At 33.3% G+C, this 21694-nt stretch overlaps 2 protein-coding genes across 3 annotated transcripts in view; both read right to left on the minus strand.

Annotated features, from left to right (window-relative positions):
- The window catches only part of LOC142335952 (histone acetyltransferase type B catalytic subunit-like), a 182460-nt gene extending 161917 nt beyond the window's left edge, over positions 1-20543 (minus strand). For both annotated transcript variants that reach the window (XM_075384369.1, XM_075384368.1), the window contains exon 1: positions 20534-20543. The gene's annotated coding sequence lies outside the window, so the exon portion shown is untranslated. The remainder of the gene's footprint in view (positions 1-20533) is intronic.
- Positions 1-21694, minus strand: part of LOC142336533 (uncharacterized) — a 199309-nt gene that overhangs the window by 39731 nt on the left and 137884 nt on the right. Inside the window, exons 32-33 of the mRNA XM_075385441.1 lie at positions 6533-6787; positions 2808-2864 (exon numbers count right to left, since the gene is read on the minus strand). Of these exons, the coding sequence (XP_075241556.1) occupies positions 2808-2864; positions 6533-6787 (312 nt within the window). The remainder of the gene's footprint in view (positions 1-2807; positions 2865-6532; positions 6788-21694) is intronic.

The raw sequence follows: 21694 nt of genomic DNA on the forward strand, positions 1-21694 counted from the left end.
TGCAACAAGTTCTAAATGAAAAAACTCAAAGAAAAACTCATTATACAATAAAGGGAACTGATTAAGAATTAAATTTGCAGGTTATGTCAAGTTTTTCGCTTTTTGATGACAAGTGTAGATTCAAGTTTTTCTGCTCCATATGTCCTATAAACAGACAACTCTGAAGAAACTCAATCAAATAAGCTTCTTTTCAAACTCTTCAACTACATTCTATCCAACGTTTGCTTAATAATCGGAGAAAATGTATGAAGTTGAAGTTTTCTAGATTTTTCTAACAAAATGAGTCTATTACATCTTTTATCTCATGATGTTCGATTCTGACAAACTTAAAATTTTAATGATCTTTGACCAAAGCAACAGTGGAAATTAGAGGCTGCAAAAGATTGTAAAAATTAAATAAAGAGAGTTGAAAAAGATAGCTTTTATTTAGTCTTTTCCCAAAATTGAAGTTGAAGTTTCTTGATTTTTTTAACAAAGTGAATTTATTACATCGTTTATCTCATGCTGCTGGATTCTGACAAACTTATTAGTTTATGATCTTTGACCAAAACAAGAGTGGAACATTAGAGTCAACTAAGGATTATAAATTAAATAAAGGGAGCTGAAAAAGACAGCTTTTGTTAAATCTTTTCCCAAAATTTTGTTTTTATTTTTCCTACAACGACCCTATTCAGTTGGATGCACTATAATTTAGACATATTCAGCCTTTAATAAACGGGGGACATCGTCTCAATGTTTTAGTGGAAACCCAGGCAAAGCAGTTATTGCACCTACATAAATCTTTTTTATTAAACATCTAAAGCATTTACGTCACATCAAACCAACAATCAGTCCACAGCCAGTCGGCGATCACATGCATTGAAGTAATTTCAGTTTTTCTTTACGTTATAAAATTGAAAAGTAAATTAACTTTACTCAAGTGATAACGCATTTTGTTGTTCTGATTTCGAATATCCACCAGCGATTAGTCCTCCAAAATTATTGTAAATTTAAACCCATCCAAATCTGAGAGTCTTTTAGATCCAATGTCATATTTAAATTCGCTAAGAAATTTAAGGAAAAAATGCAGCTTTTCTGAATCAATTTGCAGATTTAACTCTGTTTCTCTTTGTAATCGCACAAAATATGGATGACATTTACAATATTTGCATCCACTGACACTTTTCATCTTGCTAGAGATCAATGATGAGTTTAAATCTGAAAGTCACCTGAAGTTTCAGAAATAATCAAAAGAGAGAGCTAAAATACTAAAAAAATTTCTACTGTTTTTCAAAAAATACAATTTCTGTTGTTCTAGTCTGGAGCTTCCCATATCCGGTCTGTCGTGAAAATGTTTATTCCAATCAGATCCTCAAATATTCCCGGGACAGAGGTTTAAGGTCAAGTATAAGTACTCACCAAAAAAAGAGAAATTTGTCCAATTTGACAGGATTCATTTTTGCACAAAAAGTTTTTTCCAAAAACAAAACGTTTTTCTCATTCACTGTGTTTAAAACTCTTTTGCTTCAAAAAAAATGTTTTTCTCACTTACTGCGTTCAAAACTCTATAACTCTAGTAATGCTATTAAAATAAGAACAAGATTTCAAATTTTATTTGCCTTTGTATCGTCCAGTCGAAAAATTCTGTTCCTTTCAGTAGACTATTTCCACACCAAGTGATTCTCGTTTGTTCGTTTTTGCACAGTGTATGACAAATTAAATCAACGAAGTAAATTCGAAAGTAAGGGTATGATAAAATGACTAAGTTAGACGAAGAGAGCCAAATCTTTTTTTACAGTTTTTAAAATTAAATGTCGATTTTGTTTATTGTGTGCTCCGTATTGGGTGAAGTTAATTTTTTTTTTCGATTTTGGTTGTATCTGGAATAATTTAGGCAACGAAAACTAAAAATCTACAATAGATACTTTTAGGCAGAAAAACTCCGAGAAAATTTTAAAAAGATGAAATTTGTTCTGAATTTCTTGCTTTAGTGAAGTTTTAATGAAACTTTAACCACTTTTCAACAATTTTGGAAAATGCAATATTGTTATAAAGAAAGCAATGAGAAGAAAACGGAAAACAGTAAAACTAGAACAAGACAGAAAGCATTCAAAATCTTGTGGTTTTACTGGTTTTCACCAAAACGACGCCAGACTTACAGAAAATGCAGCACAATATATTCCGAAACTAGAGTGACTCGAAATCCAAACAAAATCTAAGTGAGCGCGTGTCTGATTGCGTGGTTCGAGCATGATAACTTTAATAACTTTAACGTCGTAGAATTTTAGGAACTTTGCGTCGAATTTTTTCTTAAAGTCTACCGAAGTATCTCTCTATTTGGTCCCTTTATACTAATTCGTCTGGCTTTTTTCTCATGCATCTCGAATATTGTCTAATTTATAGATAAAAATCGGGGGGTTTTCATATAGCGTAATTTTGCCCTGAACTTAATTTCTGAAAAACAATCGCTGTAGCTTGACATTTTAATTTACAACGTTTACGTCATTTTTAAAATCTTATATCTATCTATCACGGAATTCCGCGACATCTAATCTTTCCATGTACCCTATTGTTGCTTTTAAAAAAGCTTTTAATTTCCCATAGCATTGATTATCTTGTCTGCATTAGTGAGAATTAGGGCAAAAAGGGCGGGCAACTGCAGCAAACAAACCCAAAAGTAATCCAGATTTTTAAAATATGGCTTTTTAAAACGAAGAATGATTAAGAAGCCAAGCACACCACTTAAAAACGGGCGCAGAGCAATCAATACCTTGAAGCTGTTTTGGACTTGAGTTTGTTTCTCTGGGATTTATTGGTAAATAACTTACCCTGTTTTCCTCCTCCCCGCTTCCAGTAGTCATCATTGATCCCACCTTCAACAGCGGCTAAAACAAACACATGTAAACAATCCTGAAAAAAACATAAATAGCAATAAACAGACTGTGGCTACAAGGATTAGACTTGACTTTTAATTTCGCTTTTAAAATTTTTAAGAAAAGCTATTTCTTTTTGAACAGATAGTCAATATTTTTGTACCGTTAACCGTTAGATCCTTTGTTCACATCGCCAAGTGCTTAAAGTGTTAAATAAAAACAAAGTGAACAAACAAAATTTCAGCCAATTGCACCTTTTTATCCCGGCTGAACAAACTATTTTCCTCCTTTTCGCATTCCCTCTTTAGTTCTCTTTTCTTAATGCTCAACTTTCTTTAAAAAATATCTTGACCGGTCGGAATTGTATTGAAAGATTTTCATTGGATAATCTGCAGTGCACTCGATTTATTTACCTTTAAAATATCTCCGCAAATAACTGAATAATATAAAATAAGATACAATTTGAATACAATTTACTGCAAATTTTGGAACCTTTTTCCACGCTTATTATTTGAGAAAATCGGTTAATAAATTCTGCTTTTGTTTAAAATCGAGCCTGTGAAAATGAACAAACTTTTCTTCATATCGGCTTTGGTAGTTTTAGTCGCCGTTATTTCAGAACACATAATTACCGCACGACTATATAATTTCCACGGCCCTGTACAGCAGCGACGAGGCGACGAGAAACGACATTATTTCGAGGGAAGTCGTCCGGGATACGACTCGAAACGAGCCGAGGACGAGGAACGAAGAGAAAGTGAAAGAGATCGAGAAGAAGGCGAAAAGAAACGGTTCTATGCCTACCCAGAAGAGAGTGAAGATTTTGCTGTGAACGAACGGAGGTGGTAATTGAATTTTAAATTACTTCAAAAATTTTGAGCTGTTTAGAACTACAAAACTGATCAATGAAATACTAAAAACTTTTCAGTCATTTGATCGTGATCAATTTTGGTACGTTTACAATTTAAATGATGTATATCTAATTTGATTCGTATGTTAATCAGAGTTGAATTCAAGTTTGAAGCAGGCTATTGTTTTTCAAAGCATTGCATAATTGCGCCACAGTTAAAAATTAACCAGAGTTTTTTTCTTAATTAACCAGTAAATTTTATTCAAACTATAGCCACCCAAACGTTTACAAAGTCTGGCAGCTGAGTAGTTTAAAAAATTGAGAATTTTAACCACATTTTCTTCAAGAACTTTATGGCCGCAAAATTTACTTTTTGCTCAGGTATTAATAACCGAATTTGTAAGCGTTTTCCATTAAAGTTGTTAATGGCGTATAAATTAGGTACAAATGAAAGAAAAAAAATGATTCTTAAATATTTGCATCGGAGTACCACAAAAACCTGCAGGAGAAATTACAAACTAGCGCAGATGAAAGTCACTTTTTTCAAAGATAGAGTTTCCAAATCAAATCTTGAGTTAACCAAATTCGAGAAACAAAACGAGATAACAACATTCGAGAAATAAATTTTAGACAACATGAAACTGTTGTCAGGTTGTTCGCAAAAACTTAAAGTTTTTTGCTGCGCTACGAATTAATCTTCAAAACTCTCTCTGATTTACGCATAGAATCTATATAACTACATAAATTTTTTAGCCAAAAAATTTTTGTGATAACCAGAAGCCTAAAGATAAATTTGAAACAACACGTTGAATTTTTATTTTATTTTGTTTATAAATTAACAAAAAACTAATTTACGTTAAAGTATTTTTAAATCATTAACATGAGACTATAAAAAATATTAACCTGATACATATTAAGGTTTTTAATCAAATTGATACAATAAAAAAGAACTTTTTACCAATTATTCGCCTAACGAGTATGAGAGCAAACTAAAGAGAAGCCAACTAATCAGCATGCTTCACTGACGCCAGTGTTGGTGTTTCAAAAAACAACCTTGAGTTATAGTTACTTTGGCACGATATGCCTGGGCTACCCTTTGCCCACTGTTGTTCCTTGTCAACAGTTGAAACTTTTGTGAGATTTGCTTCACAAATCTTCTTTTGCTACCGTGAAAAAGTCATCCATTTCCTAACCATTGAATTATATCTATAAAATCAACATTATGACTTGGTGTTTCTTAAAGTTACAGTTTTTAGCACGTGCCTCTCCTGGTACAATTTAAACACAGTTTACGAAAAAATTCGCAGACTCGTATTGACTGAAATTGATTTCTCACGAGAAAATCGATCCATCAAAAATCAAAAGAGATTTATGATTATTGGATTGTTGCGCAGTTTGTAATTTGTGACACTGTTTTCAAAACCTTAGAAAAATAATATTCGTTTTTGAAAACGAATCTGTGGAAACAATCAGTTCTTAGCCAGAGATTATCTGCTGACCGAATAAAAATGGCATCTCATTAACCATTTATTACCAAAACCAAAAAATTCAATTGATGGCGGAGAAATGTGTCGTTCGTGCTTTTATTAAATGCTTTTAATATTCAACTCACACTTTCTCTAATAGAAAAAAAAAGAAATAGAAATCAGGAATATTATGCCAGCCCCACTTTTTTCTGCAAAACCATTATTGCTCGATCAAAATCTTTTAACCAAAAATCTAAATCTAGTTTATTTGGAAAGCGTTGAAAAAGAATCAATCAATAGGCCGCACACTTTCTGCTAAAGTGAAGCTAATATTGTCTGCTTTTTATTGTTGTATATTTTACATCTATCTTCTCATTTGAGATTACAGGTACATAATCAAAATCAGAACATATAAAATGTAGACTGACATTCAAGTTCAAAAATTCAAAAAATATTCGTTCTTAGATGTATATTAAAAAGAATAGTCAGTCTCTTTATACAATTAATGAAAAATTTTTATAAATCAGCATTTTGCTGTGCTTAAAATGAAAATCTATGTCCAATAACAGTTTTAAAGACGTTTTTTTGCTCTCAGATTAGAACATGATTGCAAACAATTTACTTTTAACTGAAGTAAGGATTTGCAGAATATGCAGAAAATTTAACCCGGACCTGACGGCAAGTAAATATCAGTAATGAGCGCGTCTAATTGTAAACCTATTCTGGTTTTTCTCTACAGGGCAAGTCTTACAAGTCTCGATCAAGACTTGGATAACAGTTGCAAATTGATTCACAAGTCAAAATCAACATTTATGAAAATTTCGAGTAAAAATTTTGAATTGCATATAATTTCGTAACGTGCCACAATTTCCGCATTTATTTTTGCGCCCGGGGTGCTATAAAATGATGCCGGGTGCAAACCAAACGGTAAATTAGCTCCCTGGGGCGTCTGTTTGGCCCTGATCGCGATGATTTGAGGGTATCTCAGGTGTTTCTTGGCCATTTTCAGTCGTTTCAGCCCGTTTTTAGCCTGACTGTCACAGCATTGTACAATTTTGATTGCATGATTTTCAGATGAAATTTTCTTAAGGTATAACGAAACTCGAGAACTTCGGTCCGATGGTGCAGCTAAACCTGCAAGTAAGAAACACTTATTCGAATACAATACTAGTCTCCTTTTCATAGCTATTCCATCTCTTAACACATCAACTGAACAAGACAACTATATTCTTTAAAATGTGCATCCATGATTAATGATAAAATTGTACAGAACAATTGAAGGTCACTGTAAATATGATGTTTTGGTCGAACTCATCAAACGTCATAAAAAACTGTAGATTTTTATTAGAAATGGAAAAAGTTACCAAAAATACGGGCAATTCCTGTGCTTGTTGGGTTAGACTTAAGCCCTTCCGCTTCATGGCTTCCAGAATGGCCACTTCTTGCTTCAACCGGTCAAAGGTCAGAAGACTCTCGACTGAGGAGAGACTCTGTGTGTACTTCTCCAGTCCCTCGTAGCCCCCCTGACCATCACCCCCTCCCCCAGCTGGGTCACCTGCCCCTATTGAAGAGGCAGCTAATAGAGCGAGGGACTCTTTCGTCTCAACTTCTTCCGAGCTCTGAAAAATTGACATTAGTAAACGATCGATTCGGTCGATTTTCTTTTATTAAAATTAAAAGTAAACCTATATCTCGTACGTGAAATAAGCAACATTTTTTCCTCAATTGCACATTTTTCTCAACTTTCTTACACATTATAATATTCACCATAATATGTACCTCCCCTCTCCCCTCCCCCGCCCTCTACCCTGTGCGCTTCCCATTAATGTATAATTGTGCCAATAGACAAGGCTAAAATATACTACCCCAGCTAAACTGGCGGCCCTATTACGAGAATCAACCTTAATCAGTTACAATGATAACTTTGTTTTATATCTCTATTTAGTTCTCGATGGACCAGTTATCAAGCTTTGCAAAATATGCAAGCTCTAATGGCATATTTTTCAAAGCATTAACCTTGAAATAGTCTCTTTGAAACAGAGACTTCACACAAATATTTGAATCTATTGTCTTGTTTATCCTCCCTCTTTCACCTATTTTATGACCCAATTGTGTATATAATTTTACGGCAATGAAAGCCATTAACATAGAAATAGTATTCAAATGAGCATGAAGAAACTTCTCCTCATAAAAGTTGCCAAAATGTACACTGCACGGTTTTTAGCAAACAACAGTCCCTTTAACTGAGCAAAAAAAAGAACTTGATGTAAAATGTAAAAAAAATTATGGCTGCATTGAATAAATCTTCTTTGTTCTACTTCGAAATCGGAGTTGAGAAAAACCTTACTCAATTCAACTAACGAATTGTTTATAAAAATGAATTCAATAAGAGTGAATAAAATAGTAAGTATGCTATCCTACAGCTAATTTTCGGACCAAAAATTAAGAACAATTTATAAAAAAACCATTTAATGTAAATGATTCGTTCGAACACTGGGGAATAAGTCTTTACGTCTAGAAGTTATATTGTTTGGTCTTTTATAATAAACTTTTCTCAAGAAGAATCGACATTTGTTTGCTACTCTTGTGGTATAAATCATGTATGATAAATTTAAATCTACTCGACAAGTTCTCAATAGGTTCCAGTAGTCGTAGTCAAGTGATGACCAGTATCAGTGCAATGATGTGTGGCGTAGAATAAATGGCTTACCATTGAAGCGAGAATAGCGGGAAACCTCAACCTGTAGTTTAATGATTTATGAAATCTATATAAATTTGTAAATAAAAAAGAGCGAAAGGCTTCATGTTGTCCATAAAACCATTGACCTCAATTAAATAGAAATCGCTTCAGCTTGTTTGCACTAATCTGTTGCACTTCTTAAACAAAACTGGGGTAGATTTTAAATGGAAGTGTAATAATTTTTTTATTTCACTTCTACCTTTTTAGGACTTTTTGCTTGAAGTGTAACTATTTCTTCCCTAGTAATTAGATATTTAAGACAAAGATTTTGGCATATTGGGGATTTTTTGACTTTACATTACAAATATTATTTATAATTGATTCGCTGATTTGCATTGTTTTCTACTCTTTTCCCGTTGAGCCCCTGGTTTACGTTGGATTTCTCAACTTTAAGTTGACAAAAAATTTGAACTGATGGAGTTGTACATAATTGACCCAATAAAAAACTAAAAAATAGGATGATGATGAACGAAGTAATTGAAAAGTCCTGATATCACCTCACAGTCACAGCGTTACCAAAATTATAAAAATAAAATATTTTCACGGGCTGCTAATAATACTTACCTCTAAAGCTAGCAAATCTTCCAACTGCAAATTGATACCAACTCTGTAGGCGAATGGTATATTAAGAAAACGATAACCAAAAGAGATATCCAAGCAATAGCTAACAGTTGAGGAGGACCAACTGAACTTGCAGACTCAACTGAATATGCCCCTAATACGATCAAATCCTTCAAAAAAAACTTTTCTAAGTCGAAGACAGAAATCTAGAATTACGCATGAGCATCATCTTTTGAACATCATCCTTTTCAGAATATTAGTGTTTTTCGTTTCGTGAGGAACTTTTTGCAGCAGGACAGTACAATTTTGGTACAGTGACCCCAAGACCAGGGGGACTAGCATAATCGCTACAAATTTCATTTGCGTGCAATTAATCATGCCTCTTAATAGAAATATGTTCTATTATATCTTTCAATTACATTATGTTCTCTAATCGATTTAGTGCTAAATTTACGGAAAACTGACGGAGCTGAGCTCTTATTGAATAAAAAAACATAGACAGACAAGGGCTAATTTGAGACTTAACAGCATTCTATTTTTGCTTTGCTATCCTTAAATTACATGCCAAGAATGATGCGTTGGGGTTGGAGTGGGTAGAGTTCGGAGTCCAAAAAGTCGCATTAAAACACTCCAGCGTAACTATTATTATTGCTACAAAATTCATTTGGGAGCAATTAATCATACCTCTAAAAAAATTATCACTGAAGTTACTTATGCTAAGAATAAACTGTTGAAAGTTCTATAAACGGTTGAAATTGACAAGATCCAACCAAACTTGACCTAATTTGGTGCCGAAACGTAGTAAAACTTTAAAAATCAATAACTTCAATTGTTTGGAATTTTCTATGGAATACACAAATTCCCACGATCTTTACTGCTGGGAAATAACTGTAGCCTTAACTAATATGCACCTTGCTCTTTATTACGATTGCAGACTTTAAAAAGCTATTGTTTTGCAACAAGTGGGACGTGAGTATTAAAAAATTCCCGAATTAATTGGCAAGAAAATGTCTACTAACGCATGATGACTTATCGATGATCCGCAATTGCAAAAATTTGAAAACCAGAGCACATTGGCTTATGCGATTGAATTACTAGATTTTGCTTCACATGAGCTACCTCAAGCAACCAGTCTTTTCTGCTATTTGTTGCATATAACTGAAGCATCATTAAAAATTTCTGTATTAGATTATTTTTGGTGTTATCGGCTACATTAAGGACTTGATTTTTTAAAAATTTTTAAAGGAAACTATTCTTAAAGTGCCTTAAGTCCAACTAGACACTCTTGTTTCAATATAATGCAAATATTCCTCTTACAATTAGCAAAAAATTAAATTTTGGGGGGTGCTAAATTAACGGCTATATAGGGTTGGGGGGGCGCTAGTAGAAAAGCAATCTATAAAAAGAATTTAGTAGCACTTCTTAAACAAAACTGGGGTAGATTTTAAATGGAAGTGTAATAATTTTTTTATTTCACTTCTACCTTTTTAGGACTTTTTGCTTGAAGTGTAACTATTTCTTCCCTAGTAATTAGATATTTAAGACAAACATTTTGGCATATTGGGGATTTTTTGACTTTACATTACAAATATTATTTATAATTGATTCGCTGATTTGCATTGTTTTCTACTCTTTTCCCGTTGAGCCCCTGGTTTACGTTGGATTTCTCAACTTTAAGTTGACAAAAAAATTTGAACTGATGGAGTTGTACATAATTGACCCAATAAAAAACTAAAAAATAGGATGATGATGAACGAAGTAATTGAAAAGTCCTGATATCACCTCACAGTCACAGCGTTACCAAAATTATAAAAATAAAATATTTTCATGGGCTGCTAATAATACTTACCTCTAAAGCTAGCAAATCTTCCAACTGCAAATTGATACCAACTCTGTAGGCGAATGGTATATTAAGAAAACGATAACCAAAAGAGATATCCAAGCAGTAGCTAACAGTTGAGGAGGACCAACTGAACTTGCAGAATCAACTGAATATGTCCCTAATACGATCAAATCCTTCAAAAAAAACTTTTCTAAGTCGAAGACAGAAATCTAGAATTACGCATGAGCATCATCTTTTGAACATCATCCTTTTCAGAATATTAGTGTTTTTCGTTTCGTGAGAAACTTTTTGCAGCAGGACAGTACAATTTTGGTACAGTGACCCCAAGACCAGGGGGACTAGCATAATCGCTACAAATTTCATTTGCGTGCAATTAATCATGCCTCTTAATAGAAATATGTTCTATTATATCTTTCAATTACATTATGTTCTCTAATCGATTTAGTGCTAAATTTACGGAAAACTGACGGAGCTGAGCTCTTATTGAATAAAAAAACATAGACAGACAAGGGCTAATTTGAGACTTAACAGCATTCTATTTTTGCTTTGCTATCCTTAAATTACATGCCAAGAATGATGCGTTGGGGTTGGAGTGGGTAGAGTTCGGAGTCCAAAAAGTCGCATTAAAACACTCCAGGGTAACTATTATTATTGCTACAAAATTCATTTGGGAGCAATTAATCATACCTCTAAAAAAATTATCACTGAAGTTACTTATGCTAAGAATAAACTGTTGAAAGTTCTATAAACGGTTGAAATTGACAAGATCCAACCAAACTTGACCTAATTTGGCGCCGAAACGTAGTAAAACTTTAAAAATCAATAACTTCAATTGTTTGGAATGTTCTATGGAATACACAAATTCCCACGATCTTTATTGCTGGGAAATAACTGTAGCCTTAACTAATATGCACCTTGCTCTTTATTACGATTGCAGAGTTTAAAAAGCTATTGTTTTGCAACAAGTGGGACGTGAGTATTAAAAAATTCCCGAATTAATTGGCAAGAAAATGTCTACTAACGCGTGATGACTTATCGATGATCCGCAACCGCAAAAATTTGAAAACCAGAGCACATTGGCTTATGCGATTGAATTACTAGATTTTGCTTCACATGAGCTACCTCAAGCAACCGGTCTTTTCTGCTATTTGTTGCATATAACGTAAGCATCATTAAAAATTTCTGTATTAGATTATTTTTGGTGCTATCGGCTACATTAAGGACTTGATTTTTTAAAAATTTTTAAAGGAAACTATTCTTAAAGTGCCTTAAGTCCAACTAGACACTCACTCTTGTTTCAATAAAATGTAAATATTGCTCTTACAATTAGCGAAAACTTAGATTTTGGGGTGGTGCTAAATTAACGGCTATATAGGGTTGGGGGGGGGGGCGCTAGCAGAAAAGCAATCTATAAAAAGAATTTAGTTCCAATTTTCTTCAATTAGAATCTAAAACTTCCGATCACGCTTCAACGGCTGTAAGACATCAAAGCCTTGCGTAGACATACCCATTATTAACCAAGTGATCTATTCAATGCCACAACAGGACACTTTCAATCCCCAAAACGGGCGAAACTAAATTGAAAATATTTCACGCGGGGCTTCCCTTTGTCACTGACAAAGCGGGCGAGCGTAGCACTTTGATAATTAATTCATAATGAAAAGAGTGCCCCAGTTGAGATCTCTCTTTGATAAACAAGAGCCTGCTGACCAAACAAAAGACTGTAGTGCTTGAAAAAGACTCGATTGGTTTTTTGAGGCTGTAATTGAGTACATAAGTATCTACAAGGAAAACAAAGAAGCTATTGTCACAATGGAAGCGCCACTTTTCTGTCCCCGCGAACAACTCGCCCCAGCCGAATTCTCATTTAGCAGAAAGTTGAAAGCCGGCATGCCATTTTCCAATATTTTTATCTGTTCGGAGCAACAACAGTCTGAAATTAACAAAAATGAAGGACTGTCAACAAAACGCACTCAAAGGTCATTTTTGTGATAAAATGAATTTTGTCGGATATATGAACTTTTTTCATATGTCGGACATATAAAGTTTTTTTTCAAAAATGCCATATTATATTTGAGCAGTGCAACAATTTCAGAAACAAACTTTTCTCGTTTATAATAATCCACACAAAATTGAAATAATCCACACCGCGCGAAAACAATCCACAGAAAATTGAAACTGACTAAAAAAATTCTAGATCGGTTTAGTTTGCCGTAGGTTAAGTGAAAAGTTACCACAGTTCAATTTTATATGTAGAACTCATAAGAGATAGTTTTAGGTTTTTCAATAGCTTCAATTGGTAGGTTCTGGCCTCGCTCTGACTACAATTAATATTCATCATTAAACATGGGGTCGTTTTTCTTGGATTCAAATATAGAAAGAACTCTTCAGGCTTAAGCCAGACATTGCTCAAATTTAATGCGCCTAAAAAACTAGTAGTACGCATCCAGTGGTCTAGATGTAAAAAAGCAATTGTCACAAAATAAACAAAAAACACTATTTACAGTTGAAAATCAGACAACTTATCCAAGTGTACGCATACTGAAACAATTCATCGTCCTTCTTGTTACGTCAAATTTATATTCTGATTAAATTTATATTCTGATAGTTAAATTGAACAAGGCGGCTCGTTAATGTGCGTTCGCACATGATGTTCCGACCCGAGCTCATCTACATTTTTGACTAAAATGTCAACCAAATCAAGAGATAACAAAAATAGATGTTTGAGTTTAAAACAATCGTTACACATTCTATCTACTAATTGAATTACTAATGCCATGCTTCATTACAGCACCAACGTGACCTGACATTGAAGAGACTAGAAAAAAAATAGCACCAACAAAATTTTGGCGGCAAAAAATGAATATCTAAATTTAAAAGCACCTGGTAACAACGTCAAAATGCAGTCAGATAAAACCTTAACTACACAAGTTTACCTTTTACTAACTATACAGCAGATGAAAAGTTTTCTTAACGAGACTAGGTAACAAGCCGACAAAAAGAACGAACAGTGAGGCGAAACTTAAAAATTAATCAACATTTTTTGCACCAAGAAAATTCAAAAATCTTAAAAAACATTGGTTTTTAATAAAAAAATCCTTGATAAATTACTAAAAAGTCATTACAAAACCAAAAGCACCCGTCTGTGGTCAGACTATGCCATAGAAACAAACTAAAGAGAAACTCAAAAAATTACAAACGATTTGCGAAAACACAAACCTTTGCTACCATTAAAATCAATAGCTATCATCTGAATATGTATTTTTAATTCAGTTGTTATTTCTGCTATTTCAGTTGAAGGATTTATACTGAAAGATTAAATAAGTTTACTTGGGCCACATTTAAAAACCATTGGGATCCGTTATTACGCGATTGTTCTGAAGGAAGAGAAAAAGAAACGCAAAAAATGGCCATTCAATAAACGTTCAGAAAAACGAAACAACAGTGGCACATAATATCAATATATATGTTATTTCTTGAAATACACGAAATTCGATGGGACATCTGATTGATGAATAGAAGTTAAATTTGACGAAAGGAACCTATTCGCTATATACTGAATGTTTCGAGCAACATCATTCATTCAGTCCTCAATTACAAGCCTATGAGATCTGTGAGCAATTTACGGCTACCTAAAGAACAAAAACAGCGAATTCAGGAAAAAAAATTGAGCGACAAAAGGGTCGAAGGCATTAAAAAAATGAACTTTTCACTAAACACTCTTCAATTTTAAATTAATTTTTCAGGAGCAATGGGAAAACCTTTTTTATCAATATAATTTCAAAAAATCAACAAATATAAACAAATACATTAGACGCACGAAAATTGCGGGAAAACACGTATTATCAACGCCATTAAATTCATTAGCCTTCAACGGAAGCCAGTATATACAATAAATGATGCCTCGAGGGGACAATAAGTTTTTTTGCCAATCGTATTTCATCAATAAGACCTTACAACAAGTTAATGACTATGAAAACAACAACAGAGAGAGGCAAAAACCACAAATTCAGTAGAAAAGTGCCTGAAGAAAATGTCGAAGCAACTCAAATCATAAGCTCTTCCCTGAAAACTTTATTTATGATCCGTTGAACTTCTTCCCTAAACCAATAGGGACTCTCAGCAGTAAGATGATGTGATAAGATTTCAAAAGGATCGAAAAACAAAATAAAGTACCCAAAAAAAATATGAATTCTCGTGGCATTGATGTTTTAAAACTAATAGGTAGAAGATAAAACCGCTAACCAGATTAATTTTGGCTATAGTAGAACGGAAATGGATTCTGTTAGAACCAACAATGACCAAGAGTATTCACCAAAAAAAATTAGGAATGGTTGAATTTCAAAAAAGTTTCGAAAAATTATTTTTAAACCCTTAACAGCCAGTAAACTCAATCTTTCATCGGAGCTCAATGACGATGCTCAGATATAACCCATAGGGAGGAAAATGATGTCTGTCATGCATAGATAGTTAAAAAGACATCACAATAAGTCTTATGACAGAAAACAATAACAAAAACAGCAAAAACTAAAATTCAGTAGAAAAATGCGAGAAGAAAGTGTCGAAGACAATTAAACCATTAGCTATTCTCTGAAAACTTTCTCTGTGATCCACTGAACGTCTTCTCTCAGCCAATTGGATTACAATAATCTTTGGATAATGTGATAAAGAGTTCAAAAGTGACCAATAATTCAAAAAATCCAAAAAAAAAATTTAAAAAAATTGAAATCTTTGTCATTGAAGTCATATAACCAATAGCTAGAAGATAAAACAGCTAAACAGAATATTTTTAGTCGCAGTAAAAAGCAAGTGGGTCCAGTCAATACTGAAACTCACTAACAGTTCAAGAAAAATTTAGGAATTGTTATTGTTCAAATAAAATTTTCGAAAAATGATTTTTATTTTAACAGACATTAAATTCAATAGCTTTCAACGGAAGTCAATAAAAACGCTCAAAGATGCCCCGGTGGCAGTACATTTATGTTTGTCATGCATAGGTGTTCATTATGAGATTACAGTAAGTATAATGACTATTAAAACAACAAAAAAAAACAGGAGAAAACGAAAAAATCAGTAGAAAAGTGCAAGAAGAACGTGTCGAAGCCATTTAAACCATAAATTTTTGTTTAAAATTTTTATTGGTCATCCACAGAACATCGTTTTTAAGCTAATGGGAACTGTCAATATTTGGATAATGTGATAAGATTTCAAAAGTAACCAATAATACGTAAAAATCCAAAAAAAATTTTAAAAAATTGAAATTTTTTGTCATTGAAGTCATATAACCAATAGATAGAAGATAAAACCGCTAACCGGTTTAATTTTGGTTGCAGTAGGAAGGAAGAGGGTGCTCTCACCCCTGGACTGACTTACAATTCACTATAATAAGATTATGATTCTTTAATATTCAAAAAAAAATTCGAAAAATTATTTTTTAAGTCTTAACAGCCATTAGCCGCCCCCTCAATGAAATAGACATGTTCACTTAATGCTCATTATGGAACATATTGCACTGTTAGTCAATGAATCCCTACCATAGGACTCCAAAAAAATAGTAAAACTTCAAAAAGAAACTCAAAATTTCATTCAAAATTACGAAAACTCAGAATCGAAGCCAAAAAAAAACATGAGCAATTCCTTGAAAACGACGTTTTTTGTTCATTGCGCTTCATTCGACTATAAAGGAGTTTTGTCATTAATAGAACGTCGATATAAAATGTGACTTGTCTCTAGGTGACTTAAAAAAGCAAAAAAGAGAAAAGTTTTATTAAAAAAAGGGCTCTCAATTAGAGTTCGATTTTTTTTGATAGTGAACTTCCCTATGAGACCAGAACTAGTCTTTCTATCGCCTTGCATTCAACTTTTACGAACTCAAAATTTATTCTTTTTATAGAAATTTGAATTAATGTTTTCGTAAAAAAGATCTTAGTTTGAAGAAAATTGTACTAAAAGTGAACAATCATGCTAAAGATCCCATTGTTCACACAAAACTTCAATCCTCGATAACTCCTCGAAAAAAACGAAATTCAAAAAAATCTTTTTACTTTTGAATTCTACGCTGGACCAGCTTTTTAATGATACCACTCACATTTCTCTACGACGAATATATCGATCGGCCAAAATTCACTGAACAAAAAAAAAAAAAAACCCATTTGAGTATATAGTTCCTTCCCCCACAAGTGGGGTCGGAACAAAAAGAGAAAGCAAGTTATCAGATTAAAGATAGAAGACAAATTTCGGTATGTTAGAAGTCGGGTTTAGGAAGATTATTGATACAATTAACAATTTATAAAGCTGCACATCAAACTGATAATGTCACCAGAGGGTTTTTCAGGCATCAAAGAAAATGACAATTTTCAAATATTCCACCGCTGTAGAGAGAAAAAATTTCTTGAGTCGGAGGTTGTATTTGAAATTAGTCAAGCTATGATGTTTTTGTGACATGCTTTTCAACATATCAACAATAACTCCAATTACCCCTTAATCGGGGCAGGCTTCACTTTTTAAAGCGAGATTTTAAAAAATTAAATGAACAGATATTAAATTGCGTGACCCTCCAATATAATTCTGCTGAGTGGTACCAAAAGTTGACCTCAAAAAACGACGCACTTATTTTATTATTAGATTTGATTAAAATTTTGCTGCATTTTCACTACATTTTTAGATACAATATGACCGTAAATGATGACAAAATAGATTCACAATAAAAACAATTTTCATCTCTTCATGCATGGCAGCCAAAATGCATCTGAGATACCAGTCAAAACCTAAATTTATAACATAAATTGACATCCTCAGATTTTTGCGTTTATTTTATAATTGATACAAGATCAGCTGATTTTGAAAAACTTTTAAAACACTTTGCCTTATTCAATATTCGTTAACAAACTGAAGAAATAAGCCGACTTACGTCCGAAAAACTGCTCTCGAACGACAGGCGGCGCTATTTAATTCAGGACCTAAATTAAATTTTTTCTTTATGGGTGCGAAAAAAGGATTGTGGCAAGGTATGATTCGAACCCCGACCTCCTGAGTCCGATTACGTCACCTCGACGGAGTTTTTTAGCAATCGGGTATCAGGGCTTTTTAATCGCTTCTCTAAAAATCGGTTTCGTTTGATCAACTTTATTTCTCGGAGTGAGAGGAATTAAAATTACTCAAAAGCTCAGAAGAAGTGCAAGAAAAAGTCACCTGAGAAGTCAAAAATTATTGACGAAAAGCGCAAAACGGTCAAGCAAAACATTTGCAAAAAAACGACACACACGTTTAAAATAATTGCTTCTCATTAGAGAGCAATTAAACGCAATGATTGCTATAGATGGAAAGATTTTACTTGATTGGGTACCTTAGGCAGTTTTTATTTTGTTTTTCATTGCCCATTTGATTGTAACAGAATATCATTTCAATTAGAGAACAGGTCATCGATATAATGAAAGAGAAAGCTCAATGTCGGACACAAAAAAATTATCTCAGAGTTTTGCGGTTTGTCTCTCCTCGGTGTTTAATTTATGCGACCAAATGCTATAAACAATCTAATTGTATTCAGGTTTGGCACAGCTCCGAAGTTTGTCTTCCTTAATTGCAGATAAAATTGTTGAATTGTAAAATGAAATGTTATTGTTTGGGTGCATGACATTCTCCTTTCAAAAAAATCCCAAAAGTTTGTGTGAAAAACAGAATCATTTTGATATTTCACAAAAGAACATTGAAAGTTTTGCTATTTTCCACTTTCATCGCTAAAAATTATGTTTTCAAACTTTTGAAAGGATTGATCTATTCATGATGCAACTTGAAGCAAAATTTTAACGTTTTTCAAAAATGAGAAATTTCTCAAGAGGTCTCTATTGGGAATTGAACAATTTTTTACCTCAGTTTGAAAATATTTAGAACGGATAGAAGGGAAAGAATTCAGAAATCCTTCACTTATATGGCTGAAAACAACAAAGGCGTGGAACTAGTAACAATTCTTGCAATTTTGAATTGGGTCAATTTTTATTCAGCCTAATTACACTTGTTCACAAGATTCTAAATCCCTGAGAAAACTTGAATCTATTCTGCCCCCCCCCCCCCCCCCCCCGTGTTTTTACGCCCCTCAATTACAAATTATATGTTGTTATATAGCACGTTACTATGCAAAAAAGTATAACCACGTCCGCCTGGGGGTGTAAAAGATATGGCCCACTAAGCTTGGGGTGCAAAACAGATTAGATCCGAAAACTTTTAGTATTTTTTGAAAATTTAACTTTGCGTGATCAGACCTTTGTTTGTCTAAAAGTAAAACTCATTCATCCAGCTATGCTGTTTCCTTTCCTTAGCGTTCAAGTAGCAGCAAATAACAATCAAACTGATTTTCCTATCAGGCATACAAATTACCAGCTTCACCTTTTGGGTTTTTAGTCAGACTTCTATTCACATAAACGTGATGCTAATAAGTATCCAGCCATGATCCCATGTTATCATTCTTATATTTCACGTGGAGAAGGCGCACAGGATACTAGCCACCCTGAGGCAGCAATGAATCTGTCAAATCTAGCAGACACCCCTCCATCATTACGAATCAATTGAAACAGAGATAATTGATTGATCGTCCCTTCACATTCTAGTCTAGTGGGTACCGCAGCAATTAAAAATGATGCAGAAGTATAAAAATAAGTATTTTCTCAAACGCTCTGTTAGTTCTATCTTAGAATGTGTTCCCTCTTAGCAAGCATAGAATGCCAGTTTGGTTACGTGCAAGAACTTAAAGCCCCCCCCCCCCCCCCGCGCGCACCCCCATTATGCAATGATGCCAGAATAAGGAGAGAAGCACTGCTCCCTTCCCATTCAATGTCATAACTTTTACTACTTTTGCTCCTTTATAATGATATTATAAATATGGTAATGGATGATCAGACCTCTTTATAAACTTTTATTAATGCAAAAACAAATAACAGTTTGTTCGAATATGGCGATGAAATGAAAAAAATTGTTCAAGGGCGCATATCCGAGGGGGTGCTATAATGCGAAAGACCCAACTATATTAACTCACACAAGCATCAATTTATTAAAAGTTGCCTATTTCACTCTACCCCCCCCCCCCCCCCACCCTTCACACTGCTGCTCCTCGCACAATACCTGGAGATAATTGCCTGTTTATTAATGTCTGCTTAGTTGACAACAGAAATGGGCAAAATTATGCACAGTATGACTACTTCTTTGACCTTTTCAAAGCACGCGGGAAGCCATCAAATTAGAATAGCTCTGAAATTAAGAAAAGAAAACGTGAAAACTTCCTTCCTAATTGAATCAATTGTAAAGCACAGGAACTAACTTTATTCTAAAAATATGTACCATTAGGAAACTTGATCACAATTCCTGCATTGCATGATAACCACTCAACTGGAAACTAATAGGATTGTTAAGAGTAATTGAATTTCCTAATTTAAGAGAAAGTGCTGATTTATCATCTCAAAAATGACGACGAACTCATTGAGGAAGAAAAATGTTTCAAGTCAACCTGTAAACTGCGCAAAAGATTTAAAAAATAGCCAGCCTCATTGGTCTGGAATTTTGCAAGGAAATCGTTCGTTAGCATTTGATATCAATGCCACTATTCACATAAACAAAAGTGACCTGTTTTGAATCAAATAGATACAAAAACACTGCATTAGAGTCAAGAGGCTCACCGCATTGATTTCGAAATGGCTGCAAATATAGATTTAAAGAAAAACACCGGATAGTGTCAGATTTTTAAGTATATATAAGATAAGTATATATAAGCGGCACACTAGGAGTGTTAAAATCGTATCTTCAAACTTGTTTTCGATATTTTTGGTTGTTGATGTTTTTGGTGGTATTGAAAAACCATATTTACGACAAGGAGGCTCGGCAATGAGCATTTGCACATGATGTTCTGACCCCGCTCATCCACATTTTGGCCTAATTTGCTACCAAATGAGGAATAGTTACAAATATTTCAGAAATTCAAATATTGTTCAAAAACAATTGGTGTGTGAATAAAAAAATTGCTTCCAACTCAAATCAAAGTAATTTAAACCACATTACGGGGCCAATCATGCCTGCTATTATTATTACTACGAGAAAAGACAAATAGCAAAATCAAATAACAGCAGCAAACTTTATTTACTTTCTCACATCCAAAACTCAATGTCTATTCTTTGAAAAGAAATTTAAAAGCAAAATCCAAAAAGCGTCAAAGAAAGATAATCTAAACAAAATAAAATTTAATAAGAAAGAAAAACTCTCTGTCAAATAAACAAAAAAGAACAAACAAAAGGGCAAATATAAAACGGCAAAGTTAAAAAATACGTTTATTTTTTGAAAACAAATAATTTTATATAATGAAAAACATCAGACATCAACTGAAGTCCTTAAGTAGTTCTATTTTTATTGATATCTCCATATGCAAACGTTGAGACCTCTCATTAACCAATTAATTATGTAATTTTACAAAAGCAAACGAAAAATACAGACGAAAAATCAATTAATTTTTGCACGAAAGCGGCGCCGAAGCCGTTAAAACTATAATTTGGTCGTTAAAAATATAAGGTCTAACAAATTGCGCCTTCTTTCCTTACCAGTAATGTGATATGGATCCTCAGAAAAATAAGACTAGGTAGCAAGTTGATAAAAAAGAAAGAGCTAAAAGGGGCAAACTTGAAAGATACAATTCTAATTTTCGATATCAGTCAATTTCAAAGTCATGAATACATTATCTATCGAATGAAGTTTATTTATTTCTCAAAAATAAACCATTGAAAATTGTCATTATATAAAATATTTAATACTTCTATCAAAAGAACTAGAAATACAGACAAAAACCAAACGTTTAACTAAATTCTTGCAAACTACTGGTGACGAAGGTTTTAAAACAATAAGCAATGTACTCAATACATAGAAATGTTCAGTTTTGCTTTTATTCATTGCCAATAATGTTATATGCGACTTGTATTTAATAGACAAGTTCCAGACAAACAAGTTCCAGAAAAGTTTCAGGCGAAGCCGCTAAGATCTGCAATTATACAGAATTCTTCATACGACAACAAAATTGGACAAAAAATACAAAACTCCATTAAAAAAGTTCAATTATGCCTGCTTTTAAACGCCAGTAATGTGATATCTAAAGTAATGTGATATCTGAAGTAATGTGATATCTTGTCAATAAGGTGACAAAACAAATTTGAACCTCAAAGAAAATGAACCTCAAAGATGGGAAAATGTATAAAAATTTTTTTGTGAAAACTCGTATTATCAAAACCGGAAAAGCACCTCTTAAAATGTAAAACCATATTAATTCCTAAATTTTAGGCCGCTAGAAAAACGATGTGACCAGTCTCTGCTGACCTTAGGCCGCAACTTGACCAAAAAAATAACCCAATGGCA

The sequence above is a fragment of the Convolutriloba macropyga genome, chromosome 3 (genome assembly GCF_964194025.1).
Source record: "Convolutriloba macropyga chromosome 3, txConMacr16.3, whole genome shotgun sequence".
NCBI classification, from domain to species: domain Eukaryota; kingdom Metazoa; phylum Xenacoelomorpha; order Acoela; family Convolutidae; genus Convolutriloba; species Convolutriloba macropyga.